This window comes from Mustela nivalis (genome assembly GCF_964662115.1).
Source record: "Mustela nivalis genome assembly, chromosome: 17".
Lineage (NCBI taxonomy): Eukaryota > Metazoa > Chordata > Mammalia > Carnivora > Mustelidae > Mustela > Mustela nivalis.
In genome coordinates, this window is record NC_139036.1 from 50,731,673 (window position 1) to 50,746,354 (window position 14,682).

The 14,682-nt window shown below is 50.3% G+C and overlaps 1 protein-coding gene across 2 annotated transcripts in view; it reads right to left on the reverse strand.

Moving 5' to 3' along the window:
• Positions 1–11,823: 11,823 nt before the first annotated feature.
• The window catches only part of RGS9 (regulator of G protein signaling 9), a 66,608-nt gene continuing 63,749 nt past the window's right edge, over positions 11,824–14,682 (reverse strand). For both annotated transcript variants that reach the window (XM_082708397.1, XM_082708398.1), the window contains exons 18-19: positions 13,850–14,328; positions 11,824–12,242 (exon numbers count right to left, since the gene is read on the reverse strand). In XM_082708397.1, coding sequence (XP_082564523.1) covers positions 12,092–12,242; positions 13,850–14,328 — 630 coding nt within the window. In that variant the 3' untranslated portion in view covers positions 11,824–12,091. The remainder of the gene's footprint in view (positions 12,243–13,849; positions 14,329–14,682) is intronic.

The window sequence follows — 14,682 nt, forward strand, 5'->3', positions numbered from 1 at the left end:
GCGTCAGGACAGTCTCAGCCAGTAGCAGACATCCTGACACATGATATGGGGAGAGAAGGGGGTGGTCACATTTATGTCTCCAGAAATAGAGTACATTGCTGGGGAAGCCATGGGGGGCACCAGCAGCCTCAAGGACTCAAGCCTAACACGGAAGCTCTATATAGACAGCTCCTTGCTTCTCTCCCTTCCAAGAACCCATGCTCCTCTCTGCCTTTTGCATCCACACAAAGATGACTGAAGTGCTACCCAATCCTGAAGACGTCACCGTCTCTCAGGAAGATAATCACATACTGAAACGACACAAGATATATTGCAACTGAGGTCATCACAAAGATTCCCTCGCTTCCCATAAAACTGCATACCAGACACGAACCCGTAACGGGGGCACCAAACAGACAGCCAAAGCCCTGGCAAGGCTGGGATGTCCCAGAGGACAGGCAGGGAGGCTGTGGTTGTCCCCACTGTCCCGTCTTCCCAGGGAGACAGCAGCCCCTGACAGTCTCAGCTTCGAGCACTGGGCTCTAGAAGAATGTGTTTGACTCCCTGTGGCCTCACGGCCGACCGAGTAAACACCAGCACAGACAGGATCACAGTGCCAATATCAGCTCTCTCAGGAAATGATTGCCCTCGTACATTCATGTTGGTAGAAATCTAAATGCATATAGACTTCTAAAACAGCAATTTGGCATGGTGGATTGGTCTGTAACATAAGCACGCATTTTAACCCAGCGATTGCCTCTTGTTCACTTTTGTCCCAGGAATACACATGGTGTTCATGACAACACTGTTGTCATGAAAAATTGGAAACAACTTAATATTCACTTATAGAATAATCAAGGCATGTTGTAAGCATAATGTATTAGCTTCCCAGAGCTCCTATAACAAAGGACCCCAAACTGGGTGGCTTAAAAGAACAGGAAAGTATTCTCTCCCACTTCAGGGAGCCAGAAGTCCAAGGTGTTGGCAGGGTCGAGGCCCCTCTGAAGGATCTAGGGGTGGCTCCTTCCGTGCCCCTTCCAGCTTCTGATGGCCCCAGCAACTCTCAGCAATCCCCAGCTTAAGCCACACCGGTCCCATCTGTGCCTGTCTTCACACGGCAGCATGTGTCCCCATGTGTCATCTCTTATTAGAAGGATTCCGGTCATTGGATTCAGGGCCCACCCTAATCCAGTATGACTAATATTTCAGTAAAGTTACCAGTAGGGATATTTTTTGGGGGGGGAAAAAAAAGACACTAAAAATCTCAGGCCAGTAACTCCCATGAAGTCATTGACTTTTCATCCTATTTCAACAAAAATACTAGAGATGTAAAAAAAAAAAGTAGTAAAAAGGTCACTGATTCACAATATTAGCCTTAATTTACAAATTGAGATATACGTGGGCATTTGTTGAATAATCAGGAGATGTTTATCTTAATAGATGATCCAATATCTTCAACACCCCGCTCCCCAAACTGAGTTAGACACTGCCTTGGGCTCTGGACAAAGATCAGGCTGTGGCTATGACTCCTGCCTTTTAGAGTTCCTATTGTTGACTTTTATTAGGATGAGAGAAATGAGCCATATAAATAAAATTCAATGACAACCGTGACATAGTGACAGAGGCATGCCCTCCAGTATTCTAGAGGCTTGGCCAAAAATCCCATGAGTGCCACGTTACTACAATGTTTCAAAATCTCCTTGCCTTGAAGCCAAAGGAGAATGAGAAAGCATTGAGGACTGGCCCAGGGAAGGACCAGAGCTGGGGGTCTATAGGAAAGCAGAGAACTCAGCAATCTAGGTTGTTCTGATGTCTAAGTAACACACACAGTGGAAGTTACTCATGTGGGTCGGGTTCTTGGACCCAACTAGGGTCAAAGCTCATTGTCCTCTTGGGGTGCATAGCCATGTTTCTCTGCTGGCTGAAATACATTCTGCTCCTTCCTTGCTCCTTGGGTCTCCAGGAGCTGGATCCCAGAAGATATTTGATGTCGGCTTCTTACTGAGGTGGATGTCTCCTTCATTCTGCACCCTCTTGTTTCAAATGGGTAATACCTCACCATGTTCTGTTGCATTTAATTGAAGGTGAGTGTTCTGAGATTATTTTTGTATATTCCTGGCCTTTCCTACTACATGTTCCTCACGGGAACTAAAACTTTCCACACACTAGCCCAACATATACACAGAGCCACATTCTGGAGCCAACAAGACTTTCTAGAGGTTCTTTTTTGCTTCAGTACCACCTCGTATATAAAAATAGCAAATATTCATCAAGCACTGATCTGAGCTTTTTACACAAATTAGCTCATAATCTTCACGTCCTTGTACAAGGCAGGTATTACCCTGATTTAAATTTTATGTGAGAAAACTGAGGTTTGGAGGGCTTTAATAAAATGCTTAGGTCACTCGGCTAGAAGAGAGTGGGACCTGGATCTTTCCTGCAGCAGACGAGAGCAGTACACACCAGGCAGTGTGCTGCTAGCTGTCATGCTCTTATACCCCTGCCAATGCAGTGTACTCTAACTCTTAACTTAAAAGGATGCTTTCCAACTCAACTATGAATCCTTGAGAACAAGACTTAACTTCAGTCATGAGAGCATATAAAGTATCTAGTAGGCACTTGGTGAAACTTGGATGGATAGTTGGATGGATGGATGGATAGATGGATGGAAGGAAGGATGGATAGAAATGTTAGAAGAAAAAGTTTTTCCCTCTACCAACTTCTGTTCAGGGATTGAGGGGGTCCTGAAAATTAACTGACAAAAGAAAGACTAAAAGATTAACAGAGATTAAGCCTCAGATTAACAGAGAAAAAACAAAGTTTATTAAAATGCATGAGAGCACACAAAGAAATGGCTCCTGGGGCACCTGGGTGGCTCAGTTGGTTAAGTGGCCAACTCTTGACTTCTGCTCAGGTCATGATCTCAGGATGATGGTGAGGTCGAGCCCTGCGTTGGGCTCTGTACTCAGTGGGGAGTCTGCTTCTCTCCTTCTCTCTCACTCTCTGCCCCTCCCCTCAACACATGGCTCATGTGTTCTCTCTCTATGTCTCTTAAAATAAATAAATAAATCTTTAAAAAAAGAAAAAAGGAAATGTCTCCTTGAAGAGCTAAAAGTTAAGGGTTTATATATCATCCTAATAGGAAGAGAGGCTAGCATTTCAAGGAAAAGCAAATGGTGGGAAATGAGAAACAAGCAGGGAAAAACCAGCAAAAAGAATGAAAGGCATAGAAAATTTTGGTGAGGTTTTGTTATGTAATTTCTCATTCAGGTACAAGAGGTCCATCTCTTCTCTAACTGTAAACCTCCTGGAGAGGGGATTTATGGAGAGCATATTTTTGAGAAGCATTGTTTAAGTCAGGAAGAAAGAGGTTTAGATATTTTTTTCTCTGCGTCTGCTGTTTGTTTAGATGTTTTCTAAGTTGAGCTTCGTACCACATCAGCTGTCTTAATGGATCCCATCAGTTGGATGGATGGATTGACGGATGGATTGACGGATGGATGGATGGATGGATGGATGGAATGTTGATAGTATAGACTCATTTGTGTGTTTATGATGGAAAGTGAAGAAGCATCTCATGGCAGAGTCACAACCAGAGTCAACCTCATAAGACATTCACTGACTGTAAATCTCTATGCCCCTAAATTATTTCCACAGCATGTTTGGGGCCTACCATCCTAAGTTTGGAGATGCATTTCCTTGAACCAGAGGTCCCTGTTAAAATGGTGCTACAAGGAAGAGGGAAATATACACACACATATATGGAATATATGTATATAATAATAGGAAAGAGAGAGAGAGAGATGGCTCTATGGCTGTGTTGTGGTAAAAAGAAAGGCCCTGGGTGGGCTTCTAGTCCCAGCAAGAGGAAAGCTGAGCTAATGTGGACTCCCCTCTGTTATAAAATGTGGTAAACATATTGAATGAAGATAGAAATGACAAAGGCCCTGAAGGAGAGCAGTAGGGGCTGCTGGGGACCCAGAGACTTAGATGACTTGACCTAAGGCTGCTTCTTCAAGCCGGGTTACCAGAAGGGCTGCTCAGGCCAGGAAAAGGGACTCAGAAAAAAGGAGGGACTTCTGTCCCAGGTATAACAAACATATAATAGGAGCTGCCAAAAGAGAAACAGAGAGAATGGGGAGGAAGGAGAAACATTCGAACAGACAATGGGTGAGAATTTTGATATTGAAAACCAGACCTGAGTCCTCAGACCAAGGAAGAACCACCAGAGCGGGATACCCACAAGCACAGCCATTCCTAGATGTGCTACAGGAGAACTACAAACACTCAAGACAAAGACCAATGCTCAGAAACAAAGTGGAAAAGAAAATCTATAAAACGACAGCAATTGGATGTCTCATCAGCAGCAAGACCGGGCAACAGATGATGACATAATTTCTGAAGGGCAGAGGGAATATATTACTCTTGACCACTCATTCTTTTTTTTTTTTTTTTTTAAATAAGTTCTATGCCCAGTGTGGGGCTTGAACTCACAACCCGGAGACCAAGAATCACGTGATCCACTGACTGAGCCAGCCATGTACCCCTCAACCTATCCTTCTTTATTCAGGCAACCCACCCTTTAATGGTAATGAGAAAGAGAAGAATAGGGCACATTTCCAAGCAGAAAACTCAGTTTGCTTCTCCAAGCCATCAATGAAAGAATCACTCAAGATGCACCTCAGTACAAAGAAAACAGGACTTGAAAGGAAAAAGTAGGGTACTAGGGGCAGAGGTGAGCGAAGAGCTCGGTACACGTAGAGCTGAAGCTAAGTAAGCACTGACTGCAAAACACAATGGTAACAATCACAATGACTCATTTTTCAAAAAACCATAATGAAACTCACAACCTAGAACAAAGGTTGGCAAGCTTTGACCCTTGAGCTAAATCTCGTCAGCAGCCCGTTTTCCTATGGCCCTCGTGGTAGGAACACTGTTTATATTTTTTTTTATCGTGGTAAAATACACACGACATAAACATTACCACTTTAACCATTCGTAAGTGTACCGTTCGGAGGCGGGAAGTACATCCACATTGTTAGGCACCTGTTACCACCGCCCGTCTCCGTGGCTTTCTCAGCTTCCCAAACTGAAGCTCTGTTAAACAATGATTGTTTAATAATGGGAGGTGAGGAAGCAATAACTTCCCATTCCCTCCTCCCCCAGCCGCTGGCAAACCTCTGTTCTACTTTCCGTTTTTGTGACTCTGACTCCTCTGGGGACCTCATGTAAGTGGAATCATATGGTCTTTTTTTTCTTGCTGGATCATAGGGTGATTCTGGTTTTAACTTTTTGTGGAACCACCATACTGTTTTCCACAATGGTTGTACCATTTTTTTAAAAAGATTTTAAAAATTTATTTGGCACAGAGAGCAAGCAAAAGCATGTGCACAAGCAAGGGAGAGGGAGAAGCAGACTCCCCGCTGAGCAGGGAGCCTGATGTGGGGCTCGATCCCATGACCTTGAGATCATGACCTGAGCTGAAGGTAGATGCTTAACCCACTGAGCCACCCAGGCGCCCAGTGGCTGTGCTATCTTATGCTCCCCAGCAGCACACAAGGGCTCCAGCTTCTCCATGCCTTGCCAGCACTTGTGGTTTGGGGATTATCTGATAGTAGCTACCCTAACTGATACGAAGTAGTAAATCACTGTGGTCTTAATTTGCATTCACATACAGAATTGTGATATTAAAACATCTTTTCATATCTTCAGTGTATATTTGCATATCTTCTTTGGAGAAATACTTATGTAAATCCTTCACTCATTTTTTCATTGGGTTGTAGGCATTTCTGTGGTTGAGCTGTAGGAGTTCTTCATATATTCTGGATATTAAGCCCTTGTCAGGTATAGGAAGGTTTTACTTTTTTTTTTTTTTTTTAAGTAGGATCCATGGGTGTAGAGAAGGTGAAGACACTGAAATTGAGACCTGAGTTGAGATCAAAAGTCAGACACTCGACCAACTGAGCCATCCAGGTGTTCCAAGATTTTATTTTATTTTATTTTATTTTTCTAAAAGAAGAATATGTGACAGAAATCAACTATAACTTGCAAGGTCTAAAATATTTGATGACTGAGATATTTACTGAAAAAAAGTGCTGACAGATGCCGTGATTTTTTAAAAACATCACAAGTAATTAGGGCAAAATGTAGACATGAGTTAATTCTAGGCATATTTTTAATTCCAAAATTTAAATAAAATGCACACACGCAGAAAATCCAGTGCACTAGGCATCCATGGTAGTGATCCTACCAGCTGTAAGTGGGAAATCTCATCTTCAAATGAGGGCAGTGGTACTGTCCCTTGGTGGTGCTGTAGTGAGGATTGAATTCAAGCAGGAACTCACGGGACGAGTCTTTAAATGTCACCTTGAGCCAGGGCCATCCAGATCCCGAACTCCCTTAGAGAGCTTCGGGACAGGAGAGCTTGGTGGCTTCCTCTGGGCGGAGAAGGAGGAACAGGGGTTATCAAAGCTGACTGGCAGATGGACAAAGAAGAGGGATTTCTTTCTGAAGGCTCCAAGAAGAGATCCACTGTACATGTGCTGGGACCAGTCTGGAGCTTGGCCTTGACCCTGTCCATTGAACCTCACTGCACCCCAGCCATCTCGTCTAACACACTGTGTCCACCTCTCCCTGAATGTTTGGGTCAAAGAGACAGAGGCGTTCTCCATAAACATCCAGCTTCTCAAGAACATTCCTAGGTGCTCTCCATGTGTGCCTTGGTCTCCAAGTTCACTGCCAAGTGACTGTGGTGCTGGGTGTGCGCAGTGTGGTGTCTGCAGCCGGCGCCAGCCCCCAACCCACGGCATGCCCTGTGTGCCCCACACAGATCGTCCACACACCACGGCCCACGGTATACACACGTGATCCCACCCGTGTGAACACACACACCTCTGTGCACGTGGCAGGACTCCACCCCTCCTTGGACATGAATGGATGCTGATACCCCAACGGCTAATCCCTACTACGCCCCTCCTACTCACAGGGACCTTAGACTACCCTTGTTCGACTGGGTGAGAAGCAAATGAACCTGTTCCTCCCTCGGTCCCCTGTCATATGGCCACACATAGTTCACTCCCGTCAGCAGAGAGGTTGAAAAGCTTGTTTCGGATACCGTGTATTTGCCCTAAATACCGCCATGCTCCAGCCCCTCTGGCTGTCCCAGGCCTCCAGCCTCCCCTGCTTAACAGAGGGCCTGACAGATCACTGGGGCCGGGAAGTGGACCCTGAATGAGGCCCTGTCAGCTCCTAGTCCTAGGGGACAGAGATGTGCACAGAGGAAGCCCTCAAAAAGTAGAATTCTATCACCGATCTGTGCGTGGACAAGAGAGGCTCTTTCTGTGGGACTTTTCTGCAGAATCACAACCCTCACCCAAGTCCAGTAGGAAGAGAGCAACAGCCCCTTGTCCCCACCAGAGCACAGCAGCCAGGAGAACCTTGTCTGGTATGGGATAGAGGTGGGGGCACAGCCAAGAGCAGTGAGCAAGAAGCTTCTCTGGCAAAGTCCCCACCTCCACCAGTTCCAGGGGCTCTGGCGTGGGGACAGGAAAACAGAACTCAGAGGGGAGGCCCGGCCCCTCTCGCTGCGCCCCAGCACCCCCTACCAATCTGCACCTCTCTCTAAGTCCCCTCCAAGCCTCCAGAGCTGGGCTCTGAATTCCTATGGAGAAATCCTAGCCTCCTCTCTTTGGGGATCTGTGAGCTGCGGACTCCCTCTTCTGGTGAAGCGTGAGGAGCCGATGCCCAGAGCAGCGGGGCTGGGCCTCTGAGGCTGACAGGAGTGGAGACCCTGTGTCCCCTCCACCTCCCCTGCTCACCTTCTCCACACCCAGGGACCCTGCAGTATTTGGCTGGCACAGTCTCCTTAAATATTTCTTCTTTTCTTTCCTGGCAAAAAATAAAAACAAGGGGCAGCACTGTCTCCTCTCAGTTTCAATGAATTCACAGCTTCAAATAAGCCATCAAGAGTCCCCTCCCCAGAAGGCAAAGGCACAACCACCTTAGCACTTAGCAAAGACATTGCTCTGCTCATAGCTTTTCAAGAGAAAGAAAATGAGTGCCCTCGTGACACTGGGACAAACATACCAGAATGTTAAAATAGGAGTTATTCTGTCTCCATTTCTGCTGTGGCCACAGAGGCCAAGAAGAAAACAGTAGGTGCCAAGCACTGGCCAACCAGATCCAAACACGTGGACATGACTAGCACAGGGGGCGGTCCAAAGTCATTCTCGCAAACCCTTTCGCTGGGATGAGGGTGCTTGCCTCTCTATTAAGCTAAGAAAGGAGTTTTACGAGTCACTCAGAGGACTTACTTGTGCAGAGTGAGAGGGAGGGAACCAGAAAAAAGCTGAGCTCAGGTAGAACCGTGCAGCAGAGAGGGGAGAAATGGGGCAGGGCTGCCGGGCAGGGGCAAGGATGCTAGAGTCTGAAGGATCTGGACAGCAGGAAGCTGGTGCGTAGACATTTGACTCTTGCCCCAGCATCCAGGGGTGTGATCACAGCTGAGATGTGGACTGTGGGATGAATTTCTCACGCAGCTAGCTGGAGGAGACTCGTGGTCCCTTCTGACCAAGGAGGCTGAGACCAGAAGATCCCAAGAATCCAGGAAAACCCCAGCTACGGAAGACCCCGCAGGGGGAATCCCAGCAACCGTCATGACCGATGATGCTTTTGTGACCGCCAACTAAGAACTTTCTGGCTCACCAGCCCACCCCGCCAGGAGCCACAGGCGACATGGTGAGTGAGTGGGGAAGAAGGAAAGCGGAGGAGCGACACAGGAAAGAGAGAAGAAGCAGACTCCCTTCCCCAGTCTGGCTCAGTTCAAGCTGGAGGAGGGAAGGAGCTTTACCTTTGGATGAAGTTCTGAGTTTCGCTCATGACGCTGACGTCTGAATGGCACACGGACAGAGCTACATTGTCGCTGACGGTGCTTGGAGGATTTATTAACCAAAAGCGACCAGGAAAGTTATGGGACGCGCCAGAGCTTTCATCCAGGGCTGGAAAACCAAACTCACTCAACAGCGTAGGTTTACAGGGAGAGGAGGGTGGGGAGAGCTGGTGGATAAAGTTGTTCCCTCTTGCACCCTATAAAGTTCTGAACAGGCAAAAAGTTTCATAGGTATCATTGCATTTTGTGTGACTTCAAATAACCCTATGGAGATGGTCCAGTGAGCAGCCCCCAGCTCGCTGGTCAAGGAATCAAGGAGCTGTCCCACGCTGGGAAGGGGCCGGGCAGGACTCGAGTATCCTGTAGTCCTGCCTCTACCGGTGACCCGTGGATCTGACTTCCCCGGCTTGCCTCTGAGCAGTAAGGGAACCCCATGAGAGAATCGGCTGCGCTTCTCGCCCCTCCCCTGGTGTTTGGTTTTCATCTGGATGAAGGCAAAGCCGCCCAGCCATGAAGAGAGTGGGGCTGCATTTTGCAGATATTGAACAAAGATTTGGCCTAACCTAACCGGAGGCTACATTTCCCAGCATCCTTTTGGCTAGGTGTGGCCATGTGAACAAGCACAAACCAACGGATGCCCAGTGGAAATGGCAGCTGCTACTTCTAGGTCGTGAACTCAAGGCCCCTCCACGTTCTCCTTTCCTGCTGTCTCTCTGAGCGTGAACATGGACGTGGGGGTGGGGAACCAGCTTCAATCACTACCCCAGGCTGGTGGTTCTCGAGCTTGTCTGGACATGGGAATCATCTGGGAAAGTGTCTTCAAAAATCCCCATGCCAGGGCTCCACCTCCAGAGACCCTGACTTGATTGGACTGGGCGTGGCCTAAGCATCGAGATCTTTCAAGGTTCCAGCAGATTCTAACATCCAGACAAGGTGGAGAATGATCATGCCAGTGACTAGGGGATGGATGGAGCCCTTAGATCTCTTCTCTTCCCTGGAATCCATTCACCATTGTCTGCCTCCCCGCTTTGGGCAATGATATCACAGAGTCAAAAACTCCTTCATGTTCGAATCTCTTCCTTCCTTCCTTCTGGGTCTCTCGGTTACTGCCCTTGAGTCTGGACCTCACCTAATCCAACCAGCAAATGCTGTAGCCTTCAGTATTTGATGCTGAAGATTCGGGTGGGCTTGGTTTCTCTTTAGGTCCCTGGGGGCTTAGGAGCGGAGCCCCATAGCTGTAGGGTACGAGTCTGGGCATGCCGGCCGCTGATAGATGAAATATCTGGATTGCTTTGCCTGTGATCTCGTGTTGGACCAGCTTTGCAAATAAAGACACCAAATGATCAACCTACTCGCCTTCCAAGAAAGATCCAGCCCAGTCTCTGTATTCTCTGGAAGAAGTTTCCTGACCCCTGAATGAGTGACTCTTGAGCCTCCAAGAGTGGATTCCATAGAATGTAAAACGAGATGCTCCCTCCGTACGAAATCATCTGTGTTTCCGGGCATGGTCGGCAAGCCCAGGTGTGAGCTGTGCACCTCGTCACCATTCAGGCTCCGTATCAGGACGGGTGACTCAGTAGCCCCAGGGCGCATGGGCTCAATAAGGTAAGTGTCCAACATTCAAAGTAAGTGAGGAGCTCTCGTCTACTGATCGAAATCTGATGAAGCCAAGGACTAAGGGGAGGGGCACAACCAGCTGTTTGGCAACACACTTGAATTTTTTTTCCTGTGACAACTTTCCGTGCAACTTTTAAGAAAGGTTTTCTGGTTTTGATTTTGTTTTGTTTTGTTTTGTTTTATCGTGTAGCCCTTAACCTCAACCCACTGTTTAATCCACTCAGAATCCAGCAGGACCCCTTCAGGTAACATATCAGGGCTTTGAGCAGAAACCAGAGACAAGAAGCACGGGGCCAGCAGCACCGGACGTAACCTGTAACCTCTGTTCTAGGAGCTCTCAGCAAGGCCACTTCATGTGCTGGGCAAGATCACCTTCTCTGGTGACGGGGTAGGACACTCACCGGCGCTCTGTGAAATCTCAGCCGCATTCCTGCCCTCTACCCCTGGATGCCAGTAGCATTCCTTGCACCCCAAAACGTCTCGAGACCCTCCTCAGTGTCCGCTAGAGGCAATGCTGTCCCTGGTTGGGAACCACCGCTCTAGACGAATTCCAGGAGGCAAGGAGTCTTACCCACAGCTGCATGCCCAGGACCTAGCATGGTGCCTGGCACAGTGGAGGGACTCAATTAATACTTGTTGAGTAAACAACCGGGAGAAAAGGGTGGGGCACCACCTCCAGGGTGCCTACCAGATTGCATGCATCGGATAGGAACATGCGGGCTCAGATCTCCTACCGCAGGGAGCATATGGACAGATGGCCACCCGTGTGTCCTTGCCAGGGCCAGACTTCCCCCAGGGTGTCACCAGCCAGCGACCTTGCATGTGGAAGTCTTAAGGCAGAACCATTCCTGCCAGACAGAGGACACCTCCAATGGTGACTTTGCCTCAGGGACACCCCAACAGCGTGGCTAAGACTTTCTGGGAGCTGCATTGCCATCTGAGACTCTCCCTGCCTGCTCCCCCAGAGGCCAGCCCCGCACATGCTCTGAAGGTCCTCACCCCCTTCTGCGGCTTCCGTTCCTCATGCGTCACAGGTGTTTCCCCCAGTCCATCCCCATCTAATCCCATCTCGTCTCTACTTCTTGGTGGATCTGAAACAACACACCAGGCATTCTAGAAAGATGCCTTTCCCCGCACCCCCTTTCCTGAATGGTGTCCCACTCTAGGGAGCTCTGCTGATATAAGAGTGTCAAGCGCAAACCCATGCAGACAGGGAAGGAGTTCTTGACAGTGAATGTCCCTTTGTCCCTAAAACCAAAGCAGAAATGAGTTTAACACATTAACTCATAAGTAGTAGCTCCTAACTAACTAATAAAACCAGACACACACTAACACTCCCATCCAAGAGACCCTTACAAGTTAACCTTTTATCGGTTTTAAGGCAGCAAGTAAAGTCCTTTCTTCTGCCCAAGGGAGGGAAGGTCAGGAAGAAGGGTAGGAATTGGCCATCAGGACCCCAGCCAGCGCACACGTCCCCGTAACCCCACCCGTCTTGTCTCTCCGGCCCCCAAATGTGATCGCAATGCACTTCGGTTCGAGGGCAAGCGTGCCCATGGTCCCATCTGGCGGGGTCTGCCGGGAGCGTCTTCTTGGTCCGGGACCCCTGGCTCAGCTGGCTTTCCCCTGGGCCAGGCTCTCCCAGGGGCAGATGACCTCCTTCTCTATGGCCTGGTCACCCGAGTCTCCTGTCCCGCCGTCCTCCAGGTCCATCAGGCAGGCTCCGCTCCGCGCAGGCACGTCCACTTTGATCTGGAAAAAGCTTCAGGCACAAAAAGAAAGCAAGTGCATAGGGACAGGAAGGACACCAAGTCCTCGCTTCGCTCACATCCCCGGAGAAGGGTGACACGCAGGGGTATTTGCCAAAAGCTTGGGGTGCAGCAAATGGCTCAAGGGACCTCCTTTACTGGCGGAGGCAAGGGACTCCTATTTTCCTGCTGTATTAAGGCTGAGTCAAAAGATGCTTTAGCTTCTTTTTTGAGGGCCTTGAATTCTTGTGGTTTGGGGGAGTTCAGGAGGTCCCAGGAGGGCATTCCTGCACAGAATCCTCAGTCTAGCTAGACTGGTGGTGACACCTGAGCAAAGAGCCTCTTAAAAGCCCTGTGTGTGTGTGACGTGGCAGTGGCCACAAAGCTAGAATATTCCCCAAGCAGGGTTAGTTGGGAAGAATCGATAGACGGGCTCACCCTCCATCCTCACCCCCCTCCCACCTGCCCGGACTGACAGAGGCAGCAGAGAGGCAACCACCTCTGGCCCCTGTGATCCCCCAAGTACACTTGGAGGCAGAGGTCGGGGACACAACTGAGACCTCTGCGGGGAGCTTTCCTTTCCCACGCCAGGCGAGGCCAAACACAGGTGCAGGTTTCTTGATGCAGGGATACCCCTGACCGTCTCCCCAAAACCAAATAAAGGTGGGGGCTGATTCTCAGTTTTGCTTGGTCTGTAACTTTCCTTTCTGCCACTGGTCCGGGAGCTATCGGGCACCCCCTCAGAGAGTTCTGCACCCCAAAAAGGTGCCTTAGCACACGTGGGGTTCTCGGAGATCAGGAGATCTTGGAAATGGAGTCGAGAGGGGTCACCTCTCAGAAGAGACTGGGCACAGCGGTTTTCACAGAAACGACCGCGGAAGCAGGGATCCCTGCCTGCCCCTCTGGGAGCCTGCCGGGGGATGCAGGGGTGGGGGTGGCGAGGCGAGGGCACCTCAGACAGGGAGGGGACCCAAGTCCCCACCCCCTGTGGTTCCCACAGCCAACACTGACCCTTCCTGCCCTTTATTAAAGGTGCGATGGGTTCGATTGATTAACGTTCAGGTGGTGGGGCAGGGTGTGGGCGGCCCGGAAGGGGGAACAAGATGGAAAGGAAAGACACCTGTTCCTTTTCTTTCCCAGGAAGCAGGGAAGACAACGCTAAGTTTCTGGAAACTGTCCAGCGGGCAAACAGCCCGCTCTCACGTCTGCTAGCCTAGCAGCCTCGTTACTCAACCCACCAGCCCCCAGTTCCAGACCATGGTCAAGCCCCAGCGCCCCAGCACCCGCCACAGACATACACGCACACTCACGTGCCCACCGACAGACGTGCACACACACACGTGCTCACACAGGCAACTGTGGAAACGTGCATGCATACACAAAGAGATCTGTGGACGCTTACACACAGGCAAGTGTGCACGTAGACACGCAGGCATATGTGCACCCTGCATGTTCACACAAATGTGCAAACGTGCACACATACAGATGTGTGCAAATGTGCGTGCTCACACACAAACGTGCGTGCGCGCACCGTCACAGACGTGCACACATGCGTGCATAGAGACGTGTTTGCACACTCACACACGCACGCACACGCAGCGTGATCCCTTCTGGTGCTTACTTCGCTACTCTCCTGGATTTCAGCCGTGGCAGCTGCTGGCCCACATCCCCCAGGGGCTGCACCTTCCCGTGGGACACAGGGGGGCACTTGGGAGAGAGCCTGGCAAAGACGGGGGAGGCTAGACAGCCCCGTCTCAGAAACCTGCTGAAGGACAGAGCCACGCGGGCCTTGGGCGGGGCCTTGGGCTGGGGCCGGGGCCAGGGGTTCTCGGCGGCGCAGGCCTCCCTCATGTCAGAGTCGGAGGGCCCCGGGCAGGCACTGGATCCGCTGGCCTCGCCCTTCTGCTCAGAGCTCTCCAAGGCCACCCTAATGGGGGAGGGGCAGATGGCGCTGCTGGGCCTCCTGATGAAGCGGCTGGGTGAGGGGAAGGGCCTCCTGGGGGAGCGGTGGCACGGGGAGAAGGGACTGGAAGGAGAGGGGGGCACGCAGGTCCCGGTGTACACGGCCAGGTGAGGGCTGGGAGCAGTGTGCGGGCCCGGCTGCAGGGAAGGAGAGAGAGAGCTCAGAGTGAGTGGTGTTGGCTGATGGACGGGGCCCTCTGCTAACTTAGCCCCTGGGTGCCCTGAGCACAGCCTGCTGTGTCTGCTCACTGGGGAGCTGGGAAGGGCGCCCAAAGCCACCTGGGACATTGGCACAGCCCCACACAGGGCTTCTGCCAAGGGGCCTGCCCTTCCCGAGCACCGGCCTAGAGCCGGGCAGTCACATCCCATGCTGGTCTTTTTCTGCACCTGGGGTGCTGGGGTCGGCCCAGGCTGGGATTTCCAATCGCCCCTCAACTCCCCGTCCCCCAGAGAACGATGTTTAGTACCCAGCACACGCCGGGCCATCCTGCT